This window comes from Temnothorax longispinosus, chromosome 8 (assembly GCF_030848805.1).
Source record: "Temnothorax longispinosus isolate EJ_2023e chromosome 8, Tlon_JGU_v1, whole genome shotgun sequence".
Lineage (NCBI taxonomy): Eukaryota > Metazoa > Arthropoda > Insecta > Hymenoptera > Formicidae > Temnothorax > Temnothorax longispinosus.
Genome location: NC_092365.1, coordinates 14348716 through 14365014, shown reverse-complemented (window position 1 = coordinate 14365014; position 16299 = coordinate 14348716). Strand labels below are relative to the sequence as shown.

At 38.9% G+C, this 16299-nt stretch overlaps 4 protein-coding genes across 4 annotated transcripts; 3 read left to right on the top strand and 1 right to left on the bottom strand.

Annotated features, from left to right (window-relative positions):
- Window positions 1-273: 273 nt before the first annotated feature.
- Rbbp5 (retinoblastoma binding protein 5) lies at window positions 274-3060 on the top strand. Its single transcript, XM_071785832.1, has 7 exons — window positions 274-498; window positions 599-624; window positions 708-880; window positions 1070-1298; window positions 1652-2107; window positions 2232-2640; window positions 2799-3060. Exons 1-7 carry the CDS (start codon window positions 480-482, stop codon window positions 2882-2884), a joined length of 1398 nt encoding a protein of 465 aa, XP_071641933.1. The 5' UTR covers window positions 274-479; the 3' UTR covers window positions 2885-3060.
- Window positions 3061-3541: 481 nt separating this feature from the next.
- Wbl (endoplasmic reticulum protein 29-like protein wbl) lies at window positions 3542-7281 on the top strand. Its single transcript, XM_071785838.1, has 3 exons — window positions 3542-4178; window positions 5305-5703; window positions 5839-7281. Exons 1-3 carry the CDS (start codon window positions 4041-4043, stop codon window positions 6076-6078), a joined length of 777 nt encoding a protein of 258 aa, XP_071641939.1. The 5' UTR covers window positions 3542-4040; the 3' UTR covers window positions 6079-7281.
- On the bottom strand, window positions 7098-10219 carry LOC139817604 (ran-specific GTPase-activating protein). Its single transcript, XM_071785837.1, has 5 exons — window positions 9773-10219; window positions 9550-9667; window positions 8464-8630; window positions 8066-8352; window positions 7098-7960 (listed from the first exon to the last, which is right to left on the bottom strand). The coding sequence occupies exons 2-5, from the start codon at window positions 9562-9564 to the stop codon at window positions 7638-7640; spliced, it is 792 nt and encodes a 263-aa protein (XP_071641938.1). The 5' UTR covers window positions 9565-9667; window positions 9773-10219; the 3' UTR covers window positions 7098-7637.
- Window positions 10220-10262: 43 nt separating this feature from the next.
- Window positions 10263-14300, top strand: LOC139817602 (serine/threonine-protein phosphatase PP1-gamma catalytic subunit B). Its single transcript, XM_071785836.1, has 5 exons — window positions 10263-10469; window positions 11470-11601; window positions 11721-11951; window positions 12059-12387; window positions 12499-14300. The coding sequence occupies exons 1-5, from the start codon at window positions 10415-10417 to the stop codon at window positions 12736-12738; spliced, it is 987 nt and encodes a 328-aa protein (XP_071641937.1). The 5' UTR covers window positions 10263-10414; the 3' UTR covers window positions 12739-14300.
- The last annotated feature ends 1999 nt before the right edge of the window (window positions 14301-16299 follow it).

Here is a 16299-nt window from a genome sequence, read left to right as displayed (position 1 = left end):
AAGTTTATTTATGTCATGTAATGTTAAAAAATCTTTAATCAAAAAGATCATTTTATGATATCCCCTCCCCCTCCCGATTTATGTATGTATGTACATATGTACAATATGTACATATATACAATAACCAATTAGAAGAGATGTTTCCTAGAAACAAAAGTATTGTTGGCTTGGACAAGTCCCTAGACGTTCTCGTATTAAATAATACCAGAATCGGTCGTGAAGCATGTAATCCATTAGAGCTGATTAAAGCCCCGGACACACAAATCGACGGAAGACGTAAGACGTAAATCGTAAGGAAATCCACTAATCAGAGTCGACTATTCCCCTCTTCTTCCCTCTTAAAGAGGGGAATAGTCGACTCTGATTGGTGGATTTTCTTACGCTTACGTTTTACGTCCTTACGGCATTTTATGTGTGAAGGCCTTAACATAGCGTGGATAACCTAACCATAAAAAACAAAACAAATCAATTTTGCAGAGATGAACTTGGAACTGTTAGGTAAATAAATAGTTATGAGATATTTGCGCGTAATGATAATAAAATTAGTTATCCTTCAACACGTATACATTAATATATATATATATTTTTTTTTTTACAGAGTCATTTGGTCAAAATTACCCAGAAGTATGTTTACAATATCAAACTGTGATTTTATTAATGAAATAATTAGATATATAAAGATTTTTAATAGATTTAAAATGTACTAGGAATTTGATGGCACATTAGATTGTATATCCCTTGCTGTAACCTGTACATTTAATAAAAGAGGGACATTACTTGCTGTGGGCTGCAACGATGGAAGAATCGTTATTTGGGATTTTCTGACTCGAGGTATCGCTAAAATTATTAGTGCTCATGTACATCCGGTATGTTCATTGAGGTGAGTTATTTGAAACGTTGACATTTTCTAGACTAAGATAAAAGAGAGGTTGTGTACGGTTTATTTATAGTTTTGTAAACGTACATATGTATAGTGGTTTAAATAGAGAGAATACGTGGTTTAGAAGGTAATATAACGAAAAGGAACAGTTTGGAGGAACGAAAATACTAACGTAACTGTATCTTTTAGTTGGTCTAGGAATGGTCATAAATTATTAAGTGCATCCACAGACAATAATGTATGTATATGGGACGTTTTATCTGGAGAATGTGATCAGAAATATAGATTCCCTTCTCCAATATTAAAAGTACAGTTTCACCCGAGAAATCTCAACAAATTTTTGGTATGTCCAATGCGCCATGCCGCCGTCATGGTCGATGTCGAAGGAACACATAGAGTTATACCACTTGATGAAGACGTATGTAATAATATAATACATACCGTTTGATATTAACATTATTCGTATATAACGACATACTACGGCCACTATGAAGTGCCATACACTTGTACATGTGTATATATAACATTGCGAAACGTGACACGAGTAAATATCTCAAGTGTTATGTTGATAAAATCAATTTTTATTAGCGAATATTCGTATCGAAGACATATAAAAACACGTTACCAGTCGAGTCTCTTTTGTGTATCCTCGTGTATAAGAATACAACTTTTAAAAATATATTCTAAAATATTGCTATTACGTGAAATTAATAGCGATACAACATGAGAGAGAGTATGGCGTTGGTAAAAATAACATTGTTATAATTTCAGAGCGATTTAAATATAGTAGCGTCATTCGACCGACGCGGAGATTACGTGTATACAGGAAATGCTCGTGGTAGAGTTTTAGTTCTTGATGCTGAGACGCTAAGTGTAAAAGCCTCTTACAAAATAACGCAAGGTACTGCTAGTAATACAGCGGTAAAAAGCATAGAGTTTGCACGACGAGGCTCCTGTTTTCTGGTCAATACCGCTGATAGAGTAATTCGCGTATATGATAGTACCGAAATATTAGCGTGTGGCAAGGATGGCGAACCCGAGCCGATACAAAAACTGCAAGATCTTGTAAACAAAACAATGTGGAAAAAATGTTGCTTCTCGGGGGATGGTGAATACGTGTGCGCTGGGTCAGCGAGACAACATGCGTTATACGTATGGGAAAAGAGTATCGGAAACTTGGTGAAAATTTTACATGGGACCAAAGGCGAGCTTTTACTCGACGTTGTGGTAAGAAACGTGATTTTATACGTACCATATACCATATAAATCTCTTTGGCTATAAAATGTAACGTGATAAAAAATTGTTCGTATGATGCACACACGCTTGTATTTCTCCCTCCTCGTTCGCCAGTGGCATCCAGTGAGGCCGATAATCGCATCCATATCATCAGGCGTAGTTTCTATTTGGGCACAAAATCAGGTAGAGAATTGGTCCGCGTTCGCGCCGGATTTCAAAGAGTTGGATGAAAATGTTGAATACGAGGAAAGGGAAAGTGAATTTGATTTGAGCGACGAAGATAAGTCTGTCGTACAAGGAGAAGAAGCTCAGGATGAGGAAATAGATGTCGACGTTGCATCAATTGACAGAGTTGCTGCATTTTGCAGCTCCGACGAGGAGACTGAAGATATCGGCTCTCTTCAGTTTCTACCTATATCTCCAGATGTGGAAGATTCGGAGGATAATCAAGTAACGCCACACGAACCGCCAATAAAGAAACATCGTTCACACGATATAGATTTACAGGGGGCACCGATCGATGGTATGGATCTCACCTGCGTGTAAAATAATTATGCTCGCACAGCTTAATTTTATCTTGGAATAATTATGTTTCTGTCAGCTACACACGAGCAGTCGGGCGGTGGCTGATATATAATTTTTATACCGGTATTCCGCTAAATTAACAATGAAATTTTGCAGAAACTCATCCCTTGCTAAATAAAGGAAAGGATAAGCCGACTACGAAAAAGGGAAGACCAAGATTAGAGCACAAAAAGGGAAAATGATTTAGTATGTGAGAGATATTGGTAACGATAAAAAAAATTAATTTGTTATTTATAATATGATGAAAACATGAAAAATGTTTGGCACGTTCGACACGTTTTGATAAAAATTCAAATGTATGATAAACGTAATGCGATTTCAACTAGAAATAATAAATTTGGAATCTTAAATCTTAAAAGATGACATTTTACCGTCGCCAAAAATATTATTATTACATAGGAATAATCTCTGTAACTTAAGTAATTTCTTTTACATAAAAAAAGTCATACAACCACTGTACGTGTTAAAATGAAAAATGAATCAACTATATAGCTCTGTGTTGCATGCGCGATAAAGGAGATATCAGTTTTTTCAATTTAGAAACGACATAGTATTAGAAAGAATATTTTCTTTTTTGCACGTGTATATTAATATATAAATCTTTTAATTTTTTTTATCTATTTCTTATAAAATTTGTATTACTTTTTTCAATCACTTGTGGGTGTATCAATTTTAATATACAATAATCGACCGTCGATTTCTCCAGACTCGTGAGGACCGTTGGCGTTTTCCCTAAGGTTCTTTCCCTTGATCCCTATATTCTTGTTCAGTCAGTTCAATGGCACATGCGTAAAGTGTACGTACATATGTATGTATGTACATGCGGTCACGTTGTCACGCGGCAAATGCGAGTAGTGGGAGAACTGGAAAGGAAGGAGAACCTTCTAGAGAAGAAACAGCTGACTTGAATAAACTTTAGTCCAGACAGAAGATGTTATCGTTAGAGTAGAAAGGATCGATCGTATATGCAAAAATATATAAGGACACGTAGGAGATTTTCCATTCCATTCCTGTTTCTTGACGCACTTGAACTAGCGCGTTTGTAGTTTTCATCGGACTCTCTCTGACTACGATCGGGACAAACTGCGTGTGAGACGAAGCGGACGAAGCTTCAAGCCGGTTCGTTGAACTGACACCGGACCGGACCGGACACGTTGCTGCTTCACGTGTTAGGTGTTACACGCGCGCGTCACGCGTCACCCTTTTGCGAGTGTCACCCGCGGGTGTGCGAGAGTACGAGCACAAGTACGAGGAAGATAGACGACGACAAGAACGGAGTGGTTACGTGATTACGTCGAGTTTCGAGTAGACGGATGAAAATCGAGTAGTCGCACACAAATGTCGCGCGTCTTACCTATCATGATTCGATCGAATCTCGTGCTCATCCTCGTCCTGATCGTCATCGCTGCTTCGCATTTTACCGTCGGTGATGATTGCAAAGGATGCGTGCCCTTGGATTCGTATTCGTTCGACAAGGTACGAAAGTGTGAAAAACGTGAAAGACGATAAAGATGATGAGATTTAATATGGAAATTTTCTTCTCATCAGCAGAATCTCAGAAGTTAAATGAATAAAATCAATGATTAATACAATATTATAACTATAGTACCTATAGTATTAAAAACTTTATTTTATAACTTGACACAGTCTTGCGACATATAATTTAAGTAGCATCTTCTTTAGCATTTAGCATATTATTACAGCATGCATTTTATATCTATGCTCATTATGCATGCTCATAAATATTGTATATGTATCTATATTACGTATGTACTTGAGAAAGATATAATTAAAGAATTAAGAAACCGGGAAAGAGAGAGAGAGAGAGAGTACGATCAATTTTCACTATTTTCAGTTATAGTTACTATGGTTACCATCAGCCACGTTAGCGAGTTCCATTACTATTGTACATACAACGTACTTTGACATTCATATAACTATTCTTTATATTTATGACAAAGATATCGACCCTATCAAACTCCAGTGAATTGACTGAATGTTGACATGTGTCTCTCTGTCTCTCTCTCTCTCTCTCTCTCGTCTCTCTTTGATATAAAATTCTTTAATATAAAATTTCTGCTATTTTAAATAACTATATGCACAAATAATTATGATTGTGAATGCAATATTATAGATGTAGTATAGGATGTGATTGATAAAGTCGAATTTGGAAGCTAAATTAGTCTGATATTTTTCAATTTACCATTTCATTTTATGACTACACATGAAAAATTGAAAAACTGTTATTCCATATACTATATTTGCTTTCGATATAAGAGATACTTAAAAAATGTTTAGATACAATGTTACATGTTTTACAGTGTGTTACGTGCAATATACAGGAATCTTTTTTAAATATACTCTTGTTAAGATTTTTTTAGAGATTCTACTTTTTCAAGTAAAAAAAAAACATTGTGTGGTCAATGGGACGGTTCCCAGTTCCCAGTTCCCAGGATGTAAATGTAAAACGTAAAATAAAACGATTCAACTATTAGCGTATTCTTGCTCATTTTTGATTATATATAATATATAGATATAGCGTATAGAACTTGACAGAGTTATATATGTGTCCAAAATGTGACGAAAAACGTTTTTCTCGCAGGTTATCCCGAGGTTTAAGGCAGCGCTCGTTAAATTCGATGTCGCATTTCCGTACGGTGGCAAGCACGAGCAATACGCGACCGTAGCGGCCGATACCAAAGATTCGCAAGATCTCCTGATAGCCACAGTGGGCGTCAAGGACTTTGGCAATAAGGATAACTCCGACCTGGCGCAACGCTACAACATTAAGAAGGACGACTTCCCGGTAGTTTTATTATTTGTACAGGGCAAATCGACACCAATCAGATTCACTCCCGAGAGGGATTCCGATTTTACGGGCGAATACTTGAAGCGATTTATCAGATCCCGATCGAGAGTATACTTAGGCCTACCGGGATGCGTGGAACGGTTGGATAGGCTAGCCGAAGAATTCAAAGCCGCGGGAGAGCAGGACAGGCAGGTAAAGGACGCACGAAAGGACTTGAGAAAAGTTCACCAAAACAATCTACGTTTCATTGGATTATGCTAAAAAATAACTATGTTTAATAACAAGCACTTTCTCTATATGAGGCACATATTTATTCTTTTTCCCCAGGAAATATTGAAAAAGGCAAGAATCTTTGAAGAGACTTTACCGGAAGAACAACGAGAGGCAGCAAAAATTTACGTCAAGACTATGGAGAAGATCCTCGAGCGGGGAGACGTGTTTGTACAAACGGAAGAGACACGGGTACAGGGACTTCTTTATAGAGGGAAACTGTCCGATCAAAAGAAGCGTACGATGGAAGAGAGACGAAACATCTTGCAATCTTTTTCAGCGAGGGATGAGCTGTAGATAGGCTCGAATCTCGATTTATTAATGATAATAATAACTAACACGAAGTGTAACATCTAGAGCAACCAAGTCGTTATCGTTAGTCCGAGTGTGTCGCGTGTATCTTGGATGACTTGGATTATTTCATCCATCAAACAAGTTTTATACAAGTGGCTATAAAAACAGGAACCATACAAGGTACACACTCAGGCGCTCTCGTGTCTATATTTAAAAGATACCCCACATTACTTGAAATTATTTTCCTCAGAGTTTCATTCCTCTCTACGTAAGTATTTCTCTTGCTTTTTCTACTCTACAAACGCGAAATACCCAACGTTATTTGCGCGTCATGCATATTTCACGCAATCTTTTTCTTTTTTCTTTCTTAACACTTTAAACATTTCATTTTTCTATACACAACATATAGGCCGGTATTCATAATCAGATCTTATTTCAAGATCGTCTTAAGTAATATCTTAAGATGCTAATACGGCTCTGTGATTGGTTAGTGACATCTTAAGATTGTACTTAAGATGGTCTTAAATATAAGAACCGACTATGAATACCGGCCATACACAAGTATAAAGTTATAAAGCAACCGAGCTACCGAGTAAAAACACGTGATACGTGTTCACGTCCTTTTACGTTCTTTTGTTTTAATATATATAAGTAATCATATATATACAGGATGTCTCATTTTAAACTTTCCACGCAAACGTGTCTCTCGTTTGGGAGATACGTGCGTGGAAAGATAAAAATGGAACACTGTATAATCTTATATATCATATATACATAGAGAGAGAGAGAGAGAGCGATGTATAATTAATCATATTTGGGTCATACAATAATTTAGAAATTGAAGGAAAATGTCAAATTTTACGGATCCAATAGATAGGCAGAGAATGTGTTAAATAAATCTCTCGTGTCTATTGCACAAAATAGCAGTAGACAATTAAAATTAATTAAAAATATTGTCTAAGAAAATGGAAGGTTGTCACAGGTTGTGTGGATTAAGACGTTACATCTAAATAAAGTAAAGGCAGGTTGAGATCACGTTTATATCGATTATTATGTACTCTTTCACAACGTGCTATTTACTCTTCTTAATCAAGGAAAACATAACGCGCACGCATTTAAAAAACCTATCAAAAAACATGTGATATAATGCATCGATCATTTTTGTGAAATAATGAACAAATAAAATTCGAGAGACTTTTGTTCGTACACGTGTCGTTGTATTTATTCGTTTCTCGACAAAGAGAGAGTCAACATACATCCCTCACATACATTCCTTTCGGTACAAATGCACGTTCATATCAGATTTACGTCGTTTTAAAAAAATCACAGATAATATGTTCATGGTAGATACAGTTTTCACACGCTTGGAACAAAATTTAATAAGCTTTCCCATAATATTATTGCTAAAAATGTATCTATGCACGTTTACGCCTCAAATAATGAAACAATGGCATGTGTAATATATGTCTGCGCGCGTAATGTCAGAATGTGCCTTTTGATAAACTCTGTCTCGAATATATATAATATATATATATATTCGTGTCATCGAATATACATACGCATTACTTCTCACCTTCGTTTTTCACTTTTAACTTTGTGATTTCGTTGCGTATTGTCTCTTCGCTCGTTACCACATCTTTCTCTTCCATCGTCTCTTTCTTAATATCCTTCTGCTGAGAACGCGCGTCACAGTCTTCAGTCTTCCGCTTGAACGATTTCGTTTGGTCCTCGTTATCAGTACTTTCGCTGTAACTTACATCGCTGCTGGATTCGCTGTCACTTTCAGCGCGCTTTTGCTCCGACGTGCTTTTGCCAGCATAAATCTCACATTTAGACCCTACAATCTTCTTAGCCGTCTCAAACACATCCTTCCACATCGACGCGTCTATCGCAAACAACAAAAGTGAGAAACAATGCAGAGAATACGCTTAACATATACGCAATAATTTATGTGCACATAAAACACGTATTTCGGCACGCGAGAACTTACTTTCAGCATTTGCAAAACGTATCGCGAGTAATTCTGGTTTGAGTTGTTCGTCAGCATAATCGGCAAGAACGCTCCAAACCCATGCTCTATCGCTGCCGCAATTTGGTTTCAATTCCATCCATGGAGTGATAAAATGATTCGCACAGATCTTGAGAGTCTTGTCTCGACGCATGACTACTCTGACTGTATTTTTTATATTGTGTCTTAGCAGTTTTACCTCTCCTGTGCCACGTTCCTTCCATTCCGCAGGATTATTCGACGTATCGTAACGATACAACTTTGCCCGTCTAAACATCCACAGAAAGAATAAGCATAAGTATATTTATTCTTACAATCCCTTGAGATCCTTAATCAATATCCAGGAATTATTCAGCACCTAAACAACGGGTATAACTTACAGCTTTAACATCTCTGTCTCGTCTTCTTCATTGTTGGATACTTCTATCAAGGGTAATGAAATTATAGGTACAAAATGCACGTCATTTTCAGTATTCTCTTCGTCAGTCGTCTCTTTGTCTTGAGGCTTACAGGTGGCACCTTTCACGTCAATATGATCACCGTTTAGCTGAAAAAAAAAACCCAAGTAACACTAGGCAATTATTTAGAACAACTTACAGAGTACGAATATCCTTGATCTTGATATATGTTATAGAGGGTTTCCTACGTCCTGAGTAAAACTTGCTTTAAATCAGGCAGCGGTCTCTTATACGTCCTGAGATATTTCAAGTTATAAAGAAATATGTGCCTAAGAAATATAACTGACAATGAGAAATATAAGTTTGTATCGGCACTAAGGGAAGTACGTTGCTGATGTGTGTGTATATATAGACAGTACACATGTATTTACAACACGTCTCATTCATAGGCCGATATTCATAATTGATTCTTATTTCAAGACCGTCTTAAGTAATGTCTTAAGATGCTAATACGGCTCTGTGATTGGTTTATAACACCTTAAGATTGTACTTAAGACGGTCTTAAATATAAGATCCAACTATGAATATTGGCCATACACTTTTATCATGTATATATATATATATCTTTAACTTATCTCACCAACTATAAGAAACCGCCACCTGATTCAAAGTGTGTTTTACTCACAGGAATTAACCTTCTGTAATGTCAAGATCTATGTGACGAGATCAAGAATATTCAAGCTGTGTAAGTTTTTCTAAATAATTATATACCCTTAAAAATATAGAGACACGTAATCAATTACGCGTCGTTTGCTTCTAAATAAATATATACGCGAGAGAGGAAACTGTAAGAAAATTGAGATTAAAAAAGAATAAACCCTAGTCGAAGAAGACACGCGGTATCTATCTCGGACGCGTTCACGTTTAATTTTACGAAATAATAAACATAACCTATTGTTCACGACGCAATTTTAATCAGTACGTAATCAAGCGATCCATGTACTACGTTGGATCAAGAAACATGAAAGAGGAAAAGAAAGATTTTGTCAAGATTCTCGATACACGTACCACGGTCTCCGGCATCTTCTCTATTGTCTTCTATCGGCGTCACGCGTCACGCGTCACGCGTCAATCGGCGTTAGACAGCGTTAGCTTGTTAGCTAAAGAGCTCGTGCTATTTGCTATGCTATACGAAACGAGATACGAGATGATGAGATGATATAAGATTAATACGATATATATCACCGACACCACACGCGCGTATGATCGTGTCGTTCCGTAGTTTCCGTACCGTTCGGCAGTTCGGAGGTGGTTCGGAGTCTCGGCAGATATTTTCGTGACGTCGACAATCGATTTCCTCCTCTATCCTCTATCGATCTATCTTCTTCATTGTAAAGTCATATCGCGAGAGACATATCGAATGCATTCCGCTCATTGACTGTCATTGGGCGCGTTCAGCAGACCAAGCTGCTCAGTAGCGGTCGAACGTGCGTGGCTCTTACTTTTAGAACCAACCAATCAATGCAGAGTGTTGATAAGACGAACTCAACAGTTGTGTCTGCTGAACGCGCCCATCGCCCATTGACTGGTAAGAACAGGGAGCAGGGACTGTAGGGAGTATACGTGACGCGCATGTTCGAGGGATCGAGGATCGAAGAAACGAGTATTGCGAGTAGACGCGTAGGGGAAGGGGTCGTAGACATCGTAGGGGAGCGGTGAGGGGAGAGGAGAGGAAAGGAGAGGCGGAAGGGAGTGGAGAGTAGAGTGCGCGGTTATCCGGACGGCCATTGCGATTGCGAGTAACTTGTGCGAAGCCGCGAGCGCGATCCCGTGTCGTGCGGCACGTAAGCGAGTAATTTCGGTAGACCGACCATCATCCCTGGTAGTAAAGTGCCCCGTGTGAAGCTCGGGACGCGCACGAGACCCCGGCTCGATGGCTGAGACCGACAAATTGAATATCGACAACATCATAGCTCGGCTCTTGGAAGGTAAAACTGGTCGATCGCCGTACACTGGTCGCGACGGAGCGAAAAGCGGCAGGGGAGGGGCGGATGGGGGGATGGCGACGCGACGCGGCGAACATCGCCTTGCTCTCGACTCGCCCGTCGCCCCCGTCACACCCGCGCGTTTCCTTCGCAGTCTTCGCACTCGCAATTTCTTGCTACGCTCTCGGACGTGCCACGACGACGCCCGTCCTGACCCGGTCTCTCTCTCTCTCTCTCTCTCTCTCTCTCTCTCTCTCTCTCTCTCTCTCTCTCTCTCTCTCTCTCTCTCTCTCTCTCTCTCTCTCTCTCTCTCTCTCTCTCTCTCTCTCTCTCTCTCTCTCTCTCTCTCTCTCTCTCCCTCTCTCTCTCTCTCTCTCTCTCTCTCTCTCTCTCTCTCTCTCTCTCTCTCTCTCTCTCTCTCTCTCTCTCTCTCTCTCTCTCTCTCTCTCTCTCTCTCTCTCTCTCTCTCAAGGGCATATCGAAACACCGTCCCGACCATTATCTCGTTCCCGTCGTCGTTACGCAATGTCCTCGAAAATGATGATCGCATTCCGATCAACTCTCACCACTGGACGGCACGCGCCGTAGTTTGTTTATGCGAAAACGCGCGTTTGACGCCGCACATACGCGTCACTGCTGGTCATCACGATTCTGGGCGAGGTCCGTGATCCGTCCATTCGTGTCGCGAGAGACGTTTAGCCTCCTGGAGAGCGAGCGAGCAAGCGAGCGAGCGAGAGAGAGAGAGAGAGAGAGAGAGAAAAACATCTCTATTTCTATATTATATTTCAGATGATATTTGCAATGCTGTGCTAATATATGCAAATACAGAGCAAAACTAAAAGCAGATACTCTCTTAATATCGATATATTTTCTGTATTTTTTAATTAAAATATTTTGATAATTACATTGCAAAAGACTTGAGGAATAAAATTTATGTTGGTTATAATGTTAATGATTTTACCGATATTACCGTTACAAGGATTGTTTTTCCATTGTTCTTTAGTACGAGGAGCGCGACCAGGCAAGAATGTTCAGTTGACAGAGGTAGAGATTAGAGGACTGTGTCTCAAGTCACGTGAAATTTTTCTATCGCAACCCATCCTTTTAGAACTTGAAGCACCGTTGAAAATATGTGGTAAGCAAATCGTGCACAAAAATTCCAAGAAAAGTTACATCTATTTGATATTGTATAACTTGACATGACATATTTAACTAATATTGACCTCATTTAATAATCAACCTTTTTTTCTTAAGGTGATATTCATGGACAATACTATGACCTGTTGCGATTATTCGAGTACGGTGGTTTTCCTCCCGAAAGTAACTATCTTTTCTTAGGAGATTACGTCGATAGAGGGAAACAGTCATTGGAGACTATCTGTCTCCTTCTTGCCTATAAGATCAAATACCCAGAAAATTTTTTCTTGTTAAGAGGAAATCACGAATGCGCGTCCATTAACAGGATATATGGATTTTACGATGAATGTGAGTGCGTGAAGACGTGTGATATCTCTATTGGGATATTCTTTTTACAGATAGTTATACGGTTCGTGGCTTATTCCTCCACTTTAACCACTAAACGTATGTTTCAGGTAAACGTCGTTACAACATTAAGCTATGGAAAACGTTTACCGATTGCTTCAATTGCCTACCTGTTGCCGCGATAGTGGACGAAAAGATATTTTGCTGCCATGGAGGCTTGAGTCCGGATCTGCAAAGCATGGAGCAGATCAGACGTATCATGCGACCAACGGATGTACCTGATCAGGGATTGCTCTGTGATTTATTGTGGTCTGATCCCGATAAAGATACTATGGGTTGGGGAGAAAACGACCGTGGGGTATCGTTCACTTTCGGCGCAGAAGTCGTTGCCAAGTTTTTACACAAACATGATTTCGATCTTATATGCCGTGCGCATCAGGTAAAATCATTTCAAATGTGTATATTCGATACTTGGTCTTTTTTCCATTTTTTTTATTTTTTTATTTTTACGAGATCTTGATGCATCTTGAATCGAAAAATTATTCTTCAGGTGGTGGAAGATGGTTACGAATTCTTTGCCAAACGGCAGTTAGTGACCCTGTTCTCGGCTCCGAACTACTGCGGCGAGTTTGACAATGCAGGTGCCATGATGTCGGTGGACGAGACTCTCATGTGCAGTTTCCAAATTTTGAAACCAGCCGACAAGAGGAAATTTACTTACGGTGGTCTGAATGCTGGACGGCCTGTGACGCCACCGCGGGGCGCGAACAACAAAAATAAGAAGAAGTGAAATCCTTAGGTTTATCTTTTCGAATGCGACGCTTAGAATCTTACAACTGCTATCGCCCGCCGACCCACCATCTATCAAGACACTAAGACCTTGTGTGAGAGAGAGAGAGAGAAAGAGAGAGAGATATATATATATGAGTTATAATAATTATTATTATAATTATATTATTATTTTTGATTGACTACGAAGCCTGTGGAGATAACTACAAAAAGTCGGGAATACATCTATCAGAAAATCCGGAGAGGCGTTGCTTTTCACAGAGTTTATCAAAAGTAGTAAGTGATAGTGCGTAGCTAAACGTGTTACCGTATAAAACAAAATAGTAGTGATAAAACCAATCGGTCAATCATAAGATTAGAGAGAATTTTACGTGGTCTTACGACATTCTTAACACATGCGAAAAGTAAAAAGTAGAGAGAAAGATAGGCATTTTCACTGTACGTCGTCTTTCCCATTCATCGATCGTAACATCTGCATCTTGTAACTTGTTCGTCATTTGCATTTACACTCACTAGTCTCGCAAATATCTGATTACTCAAGAAAAGACGCGACCTCTTTTGATCACTTTACACCGTAAGAAAAATTGACATGATAATAGTGTTTTACACACACACACATTCACACGCACGTACATAGCGTTCTCGCTTCGTTTCATTATGTAAGTATGCTGTCAGCAAAGATATCGATACACAAATAATGAACTAGCGATCATCTAAACTTAATTCCCTAAAATATAATAGGTATTTATAGCTTGATACTTCTGTAAGTTGCACAAATTTATAAACGACATCTATTACGTCATACCTACTTTTATAAATATACATTTATATATGTGTGAAATACAGAGAGAAACAGTAGAGAGAAAGAGAGAGAGAGAGAGAGAGAGAGAGAGAGAGAAAGAGAAACAAGATTTTGTTTTAAGAGCAAGTGTCCGTTAGAGTGTTTTAAGAGAAGCGTTAACGAAATACTAATATGCACATTATATATTGTCCTGCGAAGAACAGGAATATTTGTATCGCGGTTATTATGGTGGCAAGGCTTCTCTGGATTACGTCCAACGATGCTACAATGTCCGTATATAAACGTGGGAAGATATTAATCATGTGATGTAAATTAGCACACGCGAACGCGCATCGTATAACGATTGATGTCACACTAATGTCATTGATAATAGGCGATTCTAATTTTCGAAATAATACGAAAAGGAAGAAGCCTTTTGCGGTCGGGGGACATTTCATTTCCCGATCGAGACAGTCCTGTTAACAGGACGACGCCGTACTACTGTTAGTATCATCTTCCTCCCCCTCCCCTTCCCTTGCCCCCATGCTCCCCCCTACTATGTTCTCATTTTATTCGGTTCCCCGTTCATCCCAGTCTTTGGCAACCCTATTAGTCAATCCACAGATTAATCCTCGATAATACAGAAGAAAAATTCGATAGCTACGAGAAACTACGACGCGAGGATCTTAGTACGGGATCTTGAGACCGATCATGTTCAACTTCCTTTCTTCATACTTGTACATTAATTTCTTTTTTATAAATAAAATTCACATAAAAACATCCATCATATTTCTTACACAAGTCGATGTATCGCATCCATCATCCCGACGCAACCGACTATTTCTAATATGCGAATCACGAGTTTTACTCGTTCCAAAATCTATCCTTTCCTCCTTTGAGGAGCAAGTAACTTTGCACGTGACGTGTCACTCTCGATCTTGCCCATCACGAATACCTCATATGTATCTATCGAACGCATAACACAGGTACTACCTTATATAAGTATATGATACTACGCATACGCTCTCGTGACACATTCATTTATTCTTTACACCTGTACGCGTATACGTTCGTCAAAGGTATACGTCTGTATCTATATGTATAAAACTTGGAGTGTAGCTCTTCAAGTTTTGTTATTAATCTTGTTATGTTTATAGATAGGTCGTTAGACTCGATGGTTCCGGCAGATGTAATATTTTTACCTATGTCACATTCGGGGAGACACGTATGTTTGTACAAGGGCTAAACAATAACACCAATCGTTATCTCTTCGTCTTATTAAGCTCCTTAGCGACGCACTTTCGTCATCGTTTGTACGTCCAGAGAGTTCAACTTCAATTTACGGTACGGTGAACGTTGTTAGAACCGTTGATCAGCAACAGTAAGTCTATAGAGTCTAGGTACGTAGTACTTTTCAAAATGGAACGTACGCATATACCGAAGCGAAGAAGCGGGAGAGGGAAGAAAGTTAAAAAAAAAAGAAAGAAAGAAAAGAAAAAGGAGAAGGATAGAGTATAGTATATCGTGATTAAAATAATCAGATCTACGTACGATCGACACATGGGCGACGTATCTTATTCAACTTTCCATTGATATCCAAAGCATGTATAAAAAGTATACACATCGATTGCAGCTCTTTATTTCACGCGCGAGATGTGATTGTATCATAGGTATACAAACCGTAAATCAAGCCAAAAATAAAATCATAACGAGCCGGCCAAGGATTTTCGATTTATTTACTTTTCTAAATAATTAAAAATTAGATTAATTATTCTACTTATCGATAATCATTCTCGTGTAAGTGTTATTAACAATTACGTAGATAGTATTGTATTCTATTAATTAGTTATGTCGAGTTGCGTGTGTGAAGAATCGACATCAGTCGACGCGCGCGCATGCCGCAGGAAAGCCGAGTCCGCCAAAAGCGCTGTTTCTTGCACGAGCGAAATTGTTTCTTACCAAGGTGTCAAGTAACAAGTATCGCGAGATACGAGACCTCACCGCTCACGCGCGTGCGGGACAAGTCAAAGTCGAAGCGCTTCGCTTCACACGACGCGCGAGCGATCTAATTGTAAGAGCGGCGTAGTCAAGTCGACGTCCGCCAAGATTGCGCAAACTGCGCGAAATGCGAAGAAACGTGCAACGTTTTTAATAGGTGCCTCTACGCTCCTCTATACCCGACAAAAGAAGGAAGGGTAAATAGGAGAATGATTCAAGCTTACGTGGTCTTCTTCAAAACATAGGTGACGTGAGAGAAATCGATAGAAATCTCTATCGCGCGAAATATCGTCTTTAATGATCTTTATCTTTATCTTTAAAGTAATCCAGGTTCCGAAAACTTTCAAAACTTTTTAACCCTTCCTTCAGTCCCGATAAAACAGCATTTTATATATTTGTCACGAGAAATCGATTCTTCTTCTGGAGTAACCTTCGGCGATTTGGAATATCGACGCAAGAGTACCGTTTCACCGTTGACATTAAAAAACATTTCTGGTAGCCTTTAATTACGTAGATTAGAAACTTTGTTCTATATACTCAGAAACACGATTTATTTCACGTCTCCTCTATTTGCTTGAATTTATTTACAGTTTACATATATTACGATACTTAAGGTTCCGCGATTCGTCATGGCGTTCAAAGAGCCAAGATCGAGGTCGAAGTCGAGGTATAAAGGTCGAGATCGGAATCTTTTCGGCCGTGTGAAAATCAATGAAACATATTTTTTCTTTCGCGCGCATTGTCTAATCTGAAAATAAAATTGTCAGTCTATAAAAGTCGGTT

Bases quoted from the DNA above. Each gene is read 5' to 3' on its own strand.
- Rbbp5 (XM_071785832.1), top strand. The intron at 1,299-1,651 runs GTATGTAATAAT...TTATAATTTCAG, and splicing joins TTATACCACTTGATGAAGAC to AGCGATTTAAATATAGTAGC. The intron at 2,108-2,231 runs GTAAGAAACGTG...CTCGTTCGCCAG, and splicing joins AGCTTTTACTCGACGTTGTG to TGGCATCCAGTGAGGCCGAT.
- Wbl (XM_071785838.1), top strand. From the start codon at position 4,041: ATGTCGCGCGTCTTACCTATCATGATTCGATCGAATCTCGTGCTCATC. The intron at 4,179-5,304 runs GTACGAAAGTGT...TTTTTCTCGCAG, and splicing joins ATTCGTATTCGTTCGACAAG to GTTATCCCGAGGTTTAAGGC. The intron at 5,704-5,838 runs GTAAAGGACGCA...CTTTTTCCCCAG, and splicing joins CGGGAGAGCAGGACAGGCAG to GAAATATTGAAAAAGGCAAG.
- LOC139817604 (XM_071785837.1), bottom strand. The intron at 8,353-8,463 runs GTAAGTTATACC...GTGGATGTTTAG, and splicing joins GAGACAGAGATGTTAAAGCT to ACGGGCAAAGTTGTATCGTT. The intron at 7,961-8,065 runs GTAAGTTCTCGC...TGTTTGCGATAG, and splicing joins ACGTTTTGCAAATGCTGAAA to ACGCGTCGATGTGGAAGGAT.
- LOC139817602 (XM_071785836.1), top strand. From the start codon at position 10,415: ATGGCTGAGACCGACAAATTGAATATCGACAACATCATAGCTCGGCTC. The intron at 10,470-11,469 runs GTAAAACTGGTC...ATTGTTCTTTAG, and splicing joins CATAGCTCGGCTCTTGGAAG to TACGAGGAGCGCGACCAGGC. The intron at 12,388-12,498 runs GTAAAATCATTT...ATTATTCTTCAG, and splicing joins TTATATGCCGTGCGCATCAG to GTGGTGGAAGATGGTTACGA.